The following is a 14,451-nucleotide window of genomic DNA, read 5'->3' on the forward strand; positions in this document are numbered from 1 at the left end:
TTCTTCTGCCCCTGCCCCGCTCACGCTCTCTCTTTCCCTCTCTCAAATAAATACATATCAAAAAATAAATTAAACAAGGATAATTTTCAAAGTAGCCTACCTTATTAAAGTTTACTTATTTTTTGCTTTTAAATTTTGTTTTCAGTTTTACTGAGCTGTAACTGATGTATACCATCTTATGAAACTTTATAAAGTATGAACGACAACTTAAGAAAACCATTTCTTAAATGAAGAAGTATCATAAAGTTGGGAAGCAGGGATTTTGGTGGGGTCGTGAGGGAAAACCCACACAGCAGGAGAGAAAACGTATCTGTCTGTCTAACTTCAGTCCCTTCTCACGCATTGCTTTGCCTCATGCTGGCTCTCTCTGGGTGAGCTTGGGGAAGACCTGTCATCTTATTAGGATATTCTGGAATCTCTTGCTAGTTTCCATATGACGGAGCAGAGGTGAAATAGTAGCCGAGTACTTTTCTAGATGAGCCACAATTGGCAGAGGAAGGCCAATGTGTTTGGAGGCATGGGGGCTCATATTGCCCAAGCCACCCAGGATGTGCCAGTGATGACCGGAGGAGCTGGCTGTTGTCGCCATTGTGTAGTGAGGAAACCATGGCTTTGCCCAAGGTTACGAGTCCTCAGGGATTAGGCTGAGAGTTGAACCTTGACTGGTGAAGCTCCAAAACCCAGGTTCTTTCCTATCGTATTACATGACTCTTCTCTCTCTCGTTTAGTCAGTCTAGTGTTTAGTCTCCTGGAGGGGGAAGAAGTGACTCGACTGCTCCGAGTTTCCCGTTTAACGACACCCCTTCCCAGACCCCGCCAGAGTAGGATAAAGAACTCTGCCACTCCACAGGGGCCTAATGAAAATCTGCACTTCACAAAGTTCCATCCGTCAGAGTTACTACTGCACATGTCCGGTTCAAAGTAGGGATTCTACCCCCTGGGGGACAAAAATGAGAGCTTTCATTACCTTTTTTATCAAGTTGTCTTCCAATTCCAAGGTGCCGGAATCAGGTGGGTAAAGAACGCTTGGGGCTATAGAAACGGATAAATTATAAGCTGTCATCTGATTGGATGAGGAATGTTGCTCAATGTTGTATAGCACTCCAAAAAGGTATCGCAAGAGAACAACATTTGCTCTTGGCAGCTGGGCTAAAAGCCTAAGGTCAGAAAAACACACTTTTAAATTAGGCAAGTGATTCCACTTAGGAGGTTGGAAAAACAGAGACAGGGAACAGGATACATCCTTGTATATCTAGCACACAACCCGCTCTAGCAGAGTTCCAGGCATGAATGTAGACAAAATTGTTTCACTGAATTCAGTCCCTGAGCCAGATAAACACTTCTCTGGTTAGTTAAATGTTTGACAGACTTTTAAGGTCATAGCCCTGGCAGTTGATGCTCTTGCATGTGTCTTGAACCAGGGAATTTTGTCTACCAGTTTCAAGGATCCAGAAGGTGTCAAATGGCCAAGGAGTCCAGATTAATAAGATCAGGAGAAGAACAATCATAGCCCTAAAGCGTGCCTCTATTCTGAAGTTGGGCCCCATGGGTGTGAAGAATTGAAATTCTTTGGCGTTGGTCATGATTATAGTGGGCAAAGCTGCAAAACGTAAGCCAATGTTTTCCTAATAGTATGTTGGGTGTATTTTGGAGATGTGACCAGAGTAGAGTAATTATGGCATCATTACCTCTGGGCTGCAGTTATCTTCTCCTCTTTGTTGCCTTGATCAATAACACCGAGCCATTTGTCATAGAGTTCAGATAAAAATATACTTCCGTGGATATTTCTAAGAAAATCCTTAGGGAGATAAAAAAAAAATATATATATATACATAAATATAAACTATAGAAAGTATGTATTGGAAATATTCCAGAGAAAATATGTAGTTAAAAAATTCAGTTCAGCCCCCACTTCCTTCACAGATACCCAAACTGGGACCCACGCAGAGTTCGGCTCTGACTCTCCATTGACTTGCACATGCAGGAGCAGGTGCTTGGATTTTCTCCCGCTAAAACTTAGAGGCATAAAAGCAGAGCTTAGCCTGTGGTGGAAATGAAGATAAAGCTCCCTTCTATCATCTGGAACTTATTTTGTGTGAGTGCTTTTTTTTTTGCAAAGTACCACAAACTGACAGGGTCTGGCTATAGACCATCCTAAATCCTATTAGCTTCCTGGACAGAAATACACATACCCATGTTGCTTGTTTTAGACAAGGTGCTAGCTCTTAACTCTAGCAAGAAAAGGCCTGAAACAATCAAAACACAAACAGGTGGGCTCTTGCACACATATTAGGAAAGAACTAGGTCTTCTCACTCGGGGTATGTGTGCTCCCTGGAAGAAAGCTACTCGCACAATTGCTTCATTCTTCCTTTTCTTAACTGTCTAAAAGTCGAGAGTCTAATGGCAGACTCACTGTGGTCCTGAGGATAGATTCATTTCTAGTTTAGGACAATTGTCCAGTTAGTTTGCCATGATATTATCAAGGCCAAGGTTGCAGAGTCTGATTCTCCACCAAGATCCGTCAACTTCAGGAAGAGAAAACTTTAGAAATGTCTAAGCACTCTCCCCACAAGTGCTCACCCTCTCCCTAGTCAGTGCTTATAACACGGAATCAGGAAAGAACCTCCTAACTCTTGCTAGAAAATCGATTCCATGTGTGCACCTTACAGAGGGCAACACTCATCTTGCTACCTAGTGTAGCATCATTCTTCTCCTGTCTCCTGATGCCTGTATGTATATTACTACTGGATATCACTATGGCCCCAGTGTAGGAGTGGTTACCTAAGTCATTTCTGGACCTTGCTATTGATCACATCTTCGAACATTAACGGGGGACAAGGGAAGACCATATGCGACTGACATTCTATGACTGTAGTAATTACTATGTTAACATAGGGTTGTTCAGAGCTGTTCATAAGTGCCAAGGTGGATGGATTAAATTCTTTCCCTGTTGTATTTCTTTTGGAAAGTTTGCCTTCATTAGGAGGGTGGTGAGGATGTTTTCATGGGTAAACTGTGTATGTATCGGTGTGTATTTTGAAATTTATTATCATGACTAATAGTCATTTCAGTATTAGTATTTTGCATGGAGTCTTTAGGAGTGAAGGTGGGGAGGGCGGTGTGTAGTGAAAACAGAAAGTATTTCTAACACATGGGGCTTTTAACTCCTAAAGTCGCTTCCTTAAATTTTAATTTTGTTAAGCGTTTTTCAGCTTGTCAGGTTCTTAATCTATTATGCCCATTATTGTTCTTGAGCAGGCTTGATGAAGGACTCCAGTCATAGCTTCAGTTACTCGTGTGTAGACACTGCTAGAACCTTCCCTACCTTTAAGACGGATGCGACCACATGAACAGATTCGCTGTATGGGTTCACTTTGACCCCAGAATTCAGTTTTTCCTTTAGGACATGGCAGGATTTTATATTGGCTGAGTTTCTGAATATGCCTTCTGTGAGGGGCCCTTTTTCATTAATAAAGGAAAGCATACCCTGTAGGAAGAAAAGAAAAGTATATGGCATTTCATATCCACAAACGCAGAGCACAAGCTTGCCTCCGTTTTGAAAGAGGAGGGGAATGTACTGGTACACTGTTTTAGAGCGGGAAGGACCAAAGTCAATTTAGATTATTTTTTTTTCAGTGTCTCTCTATATACTTTCTACCGAAATATCCATTTTACAGTCATACACTGAAACAATTTAAACAGTTCTTTTAATCAGATTTTCCTTTCCATTGAGTTTCCACTCTTAAATCAAACTTCTATGCTTCAAGGCCTTTGCGGAATCACCGTCTGTTTCCTACTTTACCATTCTTTTCTCATTATTCCCTTATGTAGATGCTCTTCCCCAAATATGGAAGTCTATTTAGCGAATACTCATTTCCCATTTGTTTATTTTTCTTTAAGTGACTCTATACTCCTTTCCTACTTGTTCTATTTCCTTCCCTCTTTTAAAGTCAGGCCCAGAAACTCTCTTCTCTTTCTCTGATTACCCTCCCTTCTCATGAGTCTTAAATTCTCTTTTGCTCTATCTTCATGTCCTCTCTCTGCTGTGTAGAATCTTAATAAGGGCTGGACTCAGGGAATAAAATGGATCTGAAGTCTATTATGCTACTTATCTATTGTGTGAGCTGGGGCACATACATCCTGTACTGAGGCTTTTCTGAATCGGTTAGGAAGTGTGGAGGATGATAATCCTAGCTAGCTCCTAAATTTGCTGTGATGCATGGACCTGGGGTAGTAGCTAGCAGGTAACAAAGTAGCTAATATGATACATTTCTTCTTAGCTAGCAGAACGTTCCCTACATCCCGTACAGTGCTTGCAGAGACACCGAATACTCAGTGAAGGTCCACACTGACAATTCACTACAGCAGTTTGAGATAACACAGGCCAAACTCTGTGGCTTTCATTTGACATATTCTGTTAGGATTAACAGATTCCTATTTGCCAGAGGATGAGTCCATGCTCATGTCAGATGTTTGCAGTTGTTAGACTGAGTAGACTCCACTGAAGGAGACTTGAGACTCATGTGAGTGCAGGAAGGCAATGAAGGGAGAGTGTGAAGATGAGGTGGACTCTCAGAGACTCACATACACAGAGTCCTTTTTGACTGATCTGAACAGGCTTCGTTGGGTCTTTGTGGAAACAAGACCCATGTGGAATGGATAAGAAAGACTTTTCCTGTTGTATTAGCCTCACGACTCTGCTGGACCTAAGTCAGATTCTGTTCCTTGAAATAACGGTAACAGAGCTTCTCAGCCAAAGCCAAGGGCTGTCTAATGACTTCTCCATTTGGGGATAGATTTGGATGAGGACACGTGGCCTCTCAGAGTTCCCCCTCCTCAGGAGGGCTGTAGAAGACCAAAAGGAGATGACCTACCAGAATTGGGAAGGGCAAGTTGTCTTTATCACACACATCCATGAGGGAAACTCCAAAGAGCTGTCCTGGCTTTGCGGAAGGTGGGGCTGTGCACTGGGTGTGCTGGGAAGTGCCGGAGCCCCACCAAAAGGCCCTGTCTCTGAAAAAATGGTTTTTCACAGTCTTCCGACCGGAGTCTAAAGAAGAAGAGAGAGTACTAGTAGTAGTAGTTGTTTTAATACGCTGAACCTTCTTTTTCCTTTTTTTTTTTTTTTTACACATTTTATTTATATTTTGACAGAGGGAGAGAGACAGCGAGAGAGGGAACACAAACAGGGGGAGGGGCAGAGGGAGAAGCAGGCTTCCCTCGGAGCAGGGAGGGAAGCCACCCAGGCGCCCCAGACTCATCTTAATTCCTGATGACTTGTATTTTCGTAAAGATTTCCTCAAAGCAATGTGGTAAGCATCATAAAACCAAGAAATGTCAGAAATATGGAGGGATTGATGATACGTGTCTCCAGGTTCTGAATCGAAAGTCTACCTTCTAAGGTGGACTGCTGCCAGGTAGCTGTGATTAGCTAGGCTCAAATCGTACTAGCTCTAGTCTCAGGGGCACTTCTCCTAGTCCTATTAATGGCTTTTTTTGGATTCCATCCATCATCTTATTTAGTCTTTACCACAATTCTAAGATTTAGACATTATTTTATCTACATTTTAGAGATCAATAAACTGATGCTGAGCCAAAAAACTGATCAAAGGTAATATAGCTGGTAAATGGGGGCACAGGAATTTACACTCTGGAGAGGTTTTTTGACATCAAGTCAAGTCCTTTTTTCTCAATGATGCCAGTTCTTTTCAACCTGTTTCAAAGGGCACTGGAATCCTGTGGTGCCTCAAGAGCCCCTGAGCCAAAAGAGGAGGGAGGGGAAGAAAGGCCCCTTGCTCTGGCTTCAACCAGAGCACATCTAATATACATAAATATATATATTATTGTTATATTTATATAGTATAAGTATCTAATTATATATTATATATATATATATAACTACATATATATGTATGGTGTTGTATATATATATATAGATATATAGCACCCATTTAAAATTTTGTTAGAAAAAATTCCCAAACACTGTAGCATACCATGATGAGTCCTAATGCCCTTATGATCTACACTAGAAACTTCTTGAAGTCAGACACCTCATCTTATCCTTTCTTTGGTCTCACAACAGTGTGGAACCTCCCTTGAACTGTGAGCCAGCCTTCGGAAGAAGGAGCCCATGGAAATCCTTGCCCTGGCGATGCTCTGGGCTCCAGAACAGCTGTGTCTAAGCATCTCCCATGACCCCTGGCAACCTTGCTGTCTGCTTCTCACTAAAGCCAATTAAATTACTCCCGGTACCTGCAGCCTTCTCGCTGTTACCACGACTCATTGAGTTCTCGCCCAAGAGGGAAGTGATGTCTTCTCCAAATATCCTGAGGCAATTTTCAATGAGAAATTGTACAAGACAAATCTGTAACACAAAAAGACAAGAATGGGGTGCTCTTTTCCATAGGGCATAGTTATAAATCGCATTTTCTATACAGACCTTGGATCTAAGAAAAAATGGGAAGGACTTCTCAGAAAAATTCAGAGTTGATAAAAATATGTAGAAACCAGGGGCGCCTGGGTGGCTCAGTCGGTTAAGCGTCTGCGTTCGGCTCAGGTCATGATACCAGGGTGCTGGGATCAGCCGTACATCAGGCTCCCTGCTCAGCGTGAAGCCTGCTTCTCCGTCTCCCACTCCCCCTGCTTGTGTTCCGTTTCTCGCTGTGTCTCTCTCAGTCAAGTAAATAAATAAAAGTTTAAAGAAAAAACAAAAAAACCCCAAAACACATAGAAACCAGAGTTCTCTCTGAAATAACTTAGAAAGAGTGATACTTTCCCGTGTACTTTGGATACACATTTTAAAATACTGCTCATCAGTGGGCTAAAGTTATAATGCGTGGCCTAGTTTAAGAGCTAACATTTTGGGATCAGTGGTTACATCTTTAAGCCTAGGATAAATTTCTGGGCCCCTCAGTTGGGCGTCTGACTCTTGATTTCGGCGCAGATCACGATGTCATGGTGGTGAGATCCAGCCGCACATGGAGCTAACTTTGGGCTCCGTGTTCAGCGGGGAATCGGCTTGGGCTTCTCCCTCTCCCTCTTCCTCTGCCCCTGCCCCACTCATGCTCTCTCTTTCCATCTCTTAAATAAATACATATCAAAAAATAAATAAAACTGGGATAATTTTCAAAGTAGCCTACCTTATTAAAGTTTACTTATTTTTTGTTTTTAAATTTTGTTTCCAGTTTTATTGAGCTGTAACTGATGTATAACATCTTATGAAACTTAATGAAGTATGAACAAAAACTTAAAACCATTTCTTAAATGAAGAAGTATCTTAAAGTTGGGAAGCAGGGATTTCGGTGCGGTTGTGAGGGAAAACCCACACAGCTGGAGAGAAAATGTATCTGTCTGTCTAACGTCAGTCCATTCTCACGCATTGCTTTGCCTCATACTGTCTCTCTTGGTGAGCTTGGGGAAAACCTGTCATCTTATTAGGATATTCTGGAATCTCTTGCTAGTTTCCGTATGATGTAGCAGAGGTGAAATAGTATCCGAGTACTTTTCTAGATGAGCCACAATTGGCAGAGGAAGGCCAATGTGTTTGGAGGCATGGGGGCTCATATTGCCCAAGCCACCCAGGATGTGCCAGTGATGACCAGAGGAGCTGGCTGTTGTCGCCATTGTGCAGTGAGGAAACCATGGCTTTGCCCAAGGTTACGAGTCCCTCAGGGATTAGGCTGAGAGTTGAACCTTGACTGGTGAAGCTCCAAAGCCCAGGTTCTTTTCTATCGTATCACACGACTCTTCTATCTCTTTTTTAGTCAGTCTAGGTTTAGTCTCCTGGAGCGGGAAGAAGTGACTCGACCACTCTGAGTTTCCCGTTTAACGACACCCCTTTCCAGACCCTGCCAGAGTAGCATAAAGAACTCTGCCATTCCACAGGGGCCTAATGAAAATGTGCACTTCACAAAGTTCCATCCGTCAGAGTTACTACTGCACATGTCCGGTTCAAAGTAGGGATTCTACCCCCTGGGGGACAAGAATGAGACCTCTCATTACCTTTTTTATCAAGTTGTCTTCCAATTCCAAGCTTTCGGAATCAGGTGGGTAAAGAACGCATGGGGCTATACAAACGGATAAATTATAAGCTTTCATCTGATTGGATGACGAATGTTGCTCAATGTTGTATAGCACTCCAAAAAGGTATCGCAAGAGAACAACATTTGCTCTTGGCAGCTGGGCTAAAAGCCTAAGGTCAGAAAAACACACTTTTAAATTAGGCAAGTGATTCCACTTAGGAGGTTGGAAAAACAGAGACAGGGAACAGGATACATCCTTGTATATCTAGCACACAACCCGCTCTAGCAGCGTTCCAGGCATGGATGTACACAAAATTGTTGCACTGAATTCAGTTCCTGAGCCAGATACACACTTGCCTGGTTGGTTAAATGTCTGACAGACTTTTAAGGTCATAGCCCTGGCAGTTGTTGCTCTTGATCTGTCTTGGACCAGGGAATTTTGTCTACCAGTTTCATGGATCCAGAAGGTGTAAAACGGCCAAGGAGTCCAGATTAATAAGATCAGGAGAAGAACAATAATAGCCCTAAAGTGTGCCTCTATTCTGAGCTGGCCCCCTTGGGCGTGAAGAATTGAAACTCTTTGGCGTTGGTCATGATTATAGTGGGCAAAGCTGCAAAATGTAAGCCAATGTTTTCCTCATAGTATGTTGGGTGTTATTTCGAGATGTGACCAGAGTAGAGTAATTATGCATCGTTACCTCCGGGCTGCCGTTATCATCTCCTCTTTGTTGCCTTGATCAATAACACCGAGCCATTTGTCATAGAGATCAGATAAAAATATACTTCCTTGGATATTTCTCAGAAAGTCCTTAGGGAGATAAAAAAAAAACATGTGTATATATTATAGAAAATATGTATTGGAAATATTCTAGAGAAAATATGTAGTTAAAAAATTCAGTTCAGCCCCCACCTCCTTCACAGATACCCAAACTGGGACCCACACGGAGCTCGGCTCTGACTCTCCATTGACTTGCACACGCAGGAGCAGGTGCTTGGATTTTCTCCCGCTAAAACTTAGAGGCATAAAAGCAGAGCTTAGCCTGTGGTGGAAATGAAGATAAAGCTCCCTTGTATCATCTGGAACTTATTTTGTATGTGTGCTTTTTTTGCAAAGTACCACAAACTGACAGGGTCTGGCTATAGACCATCCTAAATCCTATTAGCTTTTTGGACAGAAATACACATACCCATGTTGCTTGTTTTAGGCACAGTGCTAGCTCTTAATTCTAGCAAGAAAAGGCCTGAAACAATCAAAACACAAACAGGTGGGCTCTTGCACACATATTAGGAAAGAACTAGGTCTTCTCACTCGGGGTATGCGTGCTCCCTGGAAGAAAGCTACTCTCACAATTGCTTCATTCTTCCTTTTCTTAACTGTCTAAAAGTCGAGAGTCTAATGGCAGACTCACTGTGGTCCTGAGGATAGATTCATTTCTAGTTTAGGACAATTGTCCAGTTAGTTTGCCATGATATTTTCAAGGCCAAGGTTGCAGAGTCTCATTCTCCACCAAGATCCGTCAACTTCAAGAAGAGAAAAGTTTAGAAATGTCTAAGCACTCTCCCCACAAGTGCTCACCCTCTTCCTAGTCGGTGCTTATAACACGGAATCAGGAAAGAACCTCCTAACTCTTGCTAGAAAATGGATTCCATGTGTACACCTTACAGAGGGCAACACTCATCTTGCTACCTAGTGTATTATCATTCCTCTCCTGTCTCCTGATGCCTATATGTATATTACTACTGGATATCACTATGACCGCAGTGTAGGAGTGGTTACCTAAGTCATTTCTGGACTTTGCTATTGATCACATCTTCGAACATTAACGGGGGACAAGGGAAGACCAAATGTGATTGAGATTCTACGACTGTAGTCATTACTACGTTAACATAGGGTTGTTCAGAGCTGTACATAAGTGCCAAGGTGGATGGATTAAATTCTTTCCCTGTTCTATTTCTTTTGGAAAGTTTGCCTTCATTAGGAGGGTGGTGAGGATGTTTGCATGGGTAAACTGTGTGTATGTATCGGTGCGTATTTTGAAATTTATTATCATGACTAGTAGTCATTTCAGTATTAGTATTTTGCATGGAGTCTTTAGGAGTGAAAGTGGGGAGGGCGGTGTGTAGTGAAAACAAAGTATTTCTAATACATGAGGCTTTTAACTCCTAAAGTAGCTTCGTTAAATTTTGATTTTCTCAAGGGTTTATTAGCTTGTCAGGTTCTTAATCTATTATGCCCTTTATGGTTCTTGAGGAGTCTCGTTGAAGGACTAAAGTGTGCCTCATAGCTTCAGTTACTCGTGTGTGGATAATGGTAGAACCTTCCCTACCTTTAAGACGGATGCGACCACATAAACAGATTCGCTGTACGGGTTCACTTTGACCCCAGAATTTAGTTTCTCCTTTAGGACCATGCAGGATTTTATATTGGCTGATTTGCTGAATATGCCTTCTGTGAGGGGCCCTTTTTGATTAATAAAGGAAAGCATATCCTGTAGGAAGAAAAGAAAAGTATATGGCATCTCATATCCACAAACGCAGAGCACAAGCTTGCCTGCATTTTGAAAGAGCACGGGAATATAATGGTACACTGTTTTAGAGTGGGAAGGAGTAAAGTCAATTTAGATTGGTTTCTTTTTTTCAGTGTCTTTCTATATAGTTTTCACCCAAATATCCATTTTACAATCATACAGTGAAACAGTTTAAAAACTTCTTTTAATCAGATTTTCCTGTCCACTGAGTTTCCACTTTTAAATCAAACTTCTCCGCTTCAAGGCCTTTGGGGAATCACGGTCTGTTTCCTAATTTAGCATTTCTTTCTCATTATTCCCTACATAGATGCTCTTCCCCAAGTATGGAAGTCTATTTAGGGAATACTCATTTCCCATTTGTTTATTTCTCTTTAAGTGACTGTATACTCCTTTCCTACTTGTTCTATTTCCTTCCCTCTTTTAAAGTCAGGCTCAGAAACTCTCTTCTCCTTCTCTGATTACCCTCCCTTCTCATGAGTCTTTCATTGTCTTTTGCTGTAACTTCATGTCCTTTCCCTGCTGTGTAGAAACTTAATAAGGGCTGGACTCAGGGAATCCAATGGATCTGAAGTCTATTATGCTACTTATCTATTGTGTGAGCTGGGGCACATGCATCCTGTACTGAGGCTTTTCTGATTCCTTTAGGCAGTGCGGAGGATGATAATCCTAGCTAGCCCCTAAATTTCCTGTGATGCAAGGACCTGGGGTAGTAGCTAGCAGGTAACATGCTAGCTAAAATGATACATTTCTTCATAGCTAGCAGAACGTTCCCTACATCCCGCACAGTGCTTGCAGAGACACCGAATACTCAGTGAAGGTCCACAATGACAATTCACTACAGCAGTTTGAGATAACACAGGCCAAACTCTGTGGCTTTCATTTGACATACTCTGTTAGGATTAACAGATTCCTATTTGCCAGAGGATGAGTCTATGCTTGTGTCAGATGTTTGCAGTTGTTAGACTGAGTAGACTCCGCTGAAGGAGACTTGAGACTCATGTGAGTGCAGGAAGGCAATGAAGGGAGAGTGTGAAGATGAGGTGGACTCTCAGAGACTCACATACACAGAGTCCATTTTGACTGATCTGAATAAGCCTCGGTGGGTCTTTGTGAAAACAAGACCCAGGTGGAATGGACAAGAATGTCTTTTCCTGTTGTATTTGCCTCATGACTCTGCTGGAACTAAGTCAGATTCTGTTCCTTGAAATAACAGTAACAGAGCTTCTCAGCCAAAACCAGGGGCTGTCTAATGACTACTCCATTTGAGGATAGATTTGGATGAGGACACGTGGCCTCTCAGAGTGTTCCCTCCTCAGGAGGGCTATAGAAGACCAAAGGAGATGACCTACCAGAATTGGGAAGGGAAGGTTGTCTTTATAACACATATCCATGAGCGAAACTCCAAAGAGCTGTACTGGCTTTGCGGAAGGTGGGGCTGTGCACTGGGTGTGCCTGCAAGTGCTGCAACCCCGACAAAAGGCCCTGGCTCTGAAAGAACGGCTTGTCACAGTCTTAGGGCCGGAGTCTAAGGAAGAAGAGAGAGTACTAGTAGTAGTTGTTGTTTAATACGCTGAGCCTTCATTTTCCTTTTTTTTTTTTTTTTACAGATTTTATTTACATTTTGACAGAGGGAGAGAGACAGCGAGAGAGGGAACACAAGCAGGGGGAGGGGCAGAGGGAGAAGCAGGCTTCCCTCGGAGCTGGGATCCCGTTGCGGGGCTCGATCCCAGGACCCCGGGATCAGGACCTGAGCTGAAGGCAGACGCTTAATGACTGAGCCACCCAGGCGCCCCAGACTCATCTTAATTCCTGATGACTTGTATTTTCCTAAAGATTTCCTCAAAGCAATGTGGTAAGCATCATAAAACCAAGAAATGTCAGAAATATGGAGGGATTGATGATACGTGTCTCCAGGTTCTGAATCAAAAGTCTACCTTCTACGGTGGACTGCTGCCAGGTAGCTGTGATTAGCTAGGCTCAAATCGTACTAGCTCTAGTCTCAGGGGCACTATTCCTAGTCCTATTAATGGCTTTTTGTGGATTCCATCCATCATCTTATTTAGTGTTTACCACAATTCTAATATTTAGACATTATTTTTATCCACATTTTAGAGATGTATAAACTGATGCAGAGCTGGAATAACTGGCGAAAGATAATATAGCTGGTAAATGGGGCACAGGACTTTACACTCTGGAGAGGTTTTTTGACATCAAGTCAAGTCCTTTTTTCTCAATGATGCCAGTTCTTTTCAACCCGCTTCAAAGGGCACTGGAATCCTGTGGTGCCTCAAGAGCCCCTGAGTCAAAAGAGGAGGGAGTGGAAGAAAGGCCCCTTGCTCTGGCTTCAACCAGAGCACATCTTATATACATAAATATATATATATCTTGATTACATATTTATATAGTATAAGTATCTAATTATATATATATAACTATATATATATGTATGATGTTATACCCATTTAGAATTTTGTTAGAAAAAATTCCCAAACACTGTAGCATACCATGATGAGTCCTAATGCCCTTATGATCTACACTAGAAACTTCTTGAAGTCAGACACCTCATCTTATCCTTTCTTTGGTCTCACAACAGTGTGGAACCTCCCTTGACCTGTGAGCCAGCCTTCGGAAGAAGGAGCCCATGGAAATCCTTGCCCTGGCGATGCTCTGGGCTCCAGAACAGCTCTGTCTAAGCATCTCCCATGACCCCTGGCAACCTTGCTGTCTGCTTCTCACTAAAGCCAATTAAATTACTCCCGGTACCTGCAGCCTTCTCGCTGTTACCACGACTCATTGAGTTCTCGCCCAAGAGGGAAGTGATGTCTTCTCCAAATATCCTGAGGCAATTTTCAATGAGAAATTGTACAAGACAAATCTGTAACACAAAAAGACGAGAATGGGGTGCTCTTTTCCATAGGGCATAGTTATAAATCACATTTTCTATACAGACCTTGGATCTAAGAAAAAATGGGAAGGACTTCTCAGAAAACTTCAGAGTTGATAAAAATATGTAGAAACCAGGGGCGCCTGGGTGGCTCAGTCGGTTAAGCGTCTGCGTTCGGCTCAGGTCATAATCCCAGGGTGCTGGGATCAGCCCTACATCGGGCTCCCTGCTCAGCGGGAAGCCTGCTTCTCCCTCTCCCACTCCCCCTGCTTGTGTTCCCTCTCTCGCTGTGACTCTCTCAGTCAAGTAAATAAATAAAAGTTAAAAAAAAAAAAAAAACAAAAAAACAGAAACACATAGAAACCAGAGTTCTCTCAGTAATAACTTAGAAAGAGTGATACTTTCCCGTGTACTTTGGGTACACATTTTAAAATACTGCCCATCCGTGGGCTAAAGTTATAATGCGTGGCCTACTTTAAGAGCTAACATTTTGGGATCAGTGGTTACGTCTTTAAGACTAGGATAAATTTCGGGGCCCCTCTGTTGGGCGTCTGACTCTTGATTTCGGCGCAGATCACGATCTCATGGTGGTGAGATCCAGCCCCACATGGAGCCAACTTTGGGCTCCGTGCTCAGCGGGGAATGGGCTTGGGCTTCTCCCTCTCCCTCTCCCTCTTCTTCTGCCCCTGCCCCGCTCACGCTCTCTCTTTCCCTCTCTCAAATAAATACATATCAAAATATAAATAAAACAAGGATAATTTTCAAAGTAGCCTACCTTATTAAAGTTTACTTATTTTTTGCTTTTAAATTTTGTTTCCAGTTTTACTGAGCTGTAACTGATGTATACCATCTTATGAAACTTTATAAAGTATGAACGACAACTTAAGAAAACCATTTCTTAAATGAAGAAGTATCATAAAGTTGGGAAGCAGGGATTTTGGTGGGGTTGTGAGGGAAAACCCACACAGCTGGAGAGAAAACGTATCTGTCTGTCTAACTTCAGTCCCTTCTCACGCA

General features: G+C 42.4%; 1 protein-coding gene across 1 annotated transcript; it reads right to left on the bottom strand.

Annotated features, from left to right (window-relative positions):
* Positions 1 to 8,348: 8,348 nt before the first annotated feature.
* LOC135363367 (rho GTPase-activating protein 20-like) lies at positions 8,349 to 13,401 on the bottom strand. Its single transcript, XM_064583919.1, has 4 exons — positions 13,314 to 13,401; positions 11,900 to 12,075; positions 10,350 to 10,511; positions 8,349 to 8,830 (listed from the first exon to the last, which is right to left on the bottom strand). Exons 1-4 carry the CDS (start codon positions 13,342 to 13,344, stop codon positions 8,717 to 8,719), a joined length of 483 nt encoding a protein of 160 aa, XP_064439989.1. The 5' UTR covers positions 13,345 to 13,401; the 3' UTR covers positions 8,349 to 8,716.
* Positions 13,402 to 14,451: the final 1,050 nt, after the last annotated feature.

This window comes from Mirounga angustirostris, unplaced genomic scaffold (assembly GCF_029215605.1).
Source record: "Mirounga angustirostris isolate CCGP_5_RB_7025 unplaced genomic scaffold, mMirAng1.0.hap1 SCAF_137, whole genome shotgun sequence".
Lineage (NCBI taxonomy): Eukaryota > Metazoa > Chordata > Mammalia > Carnivora > Phocidae > Mirounga > Mirounga angustirostris.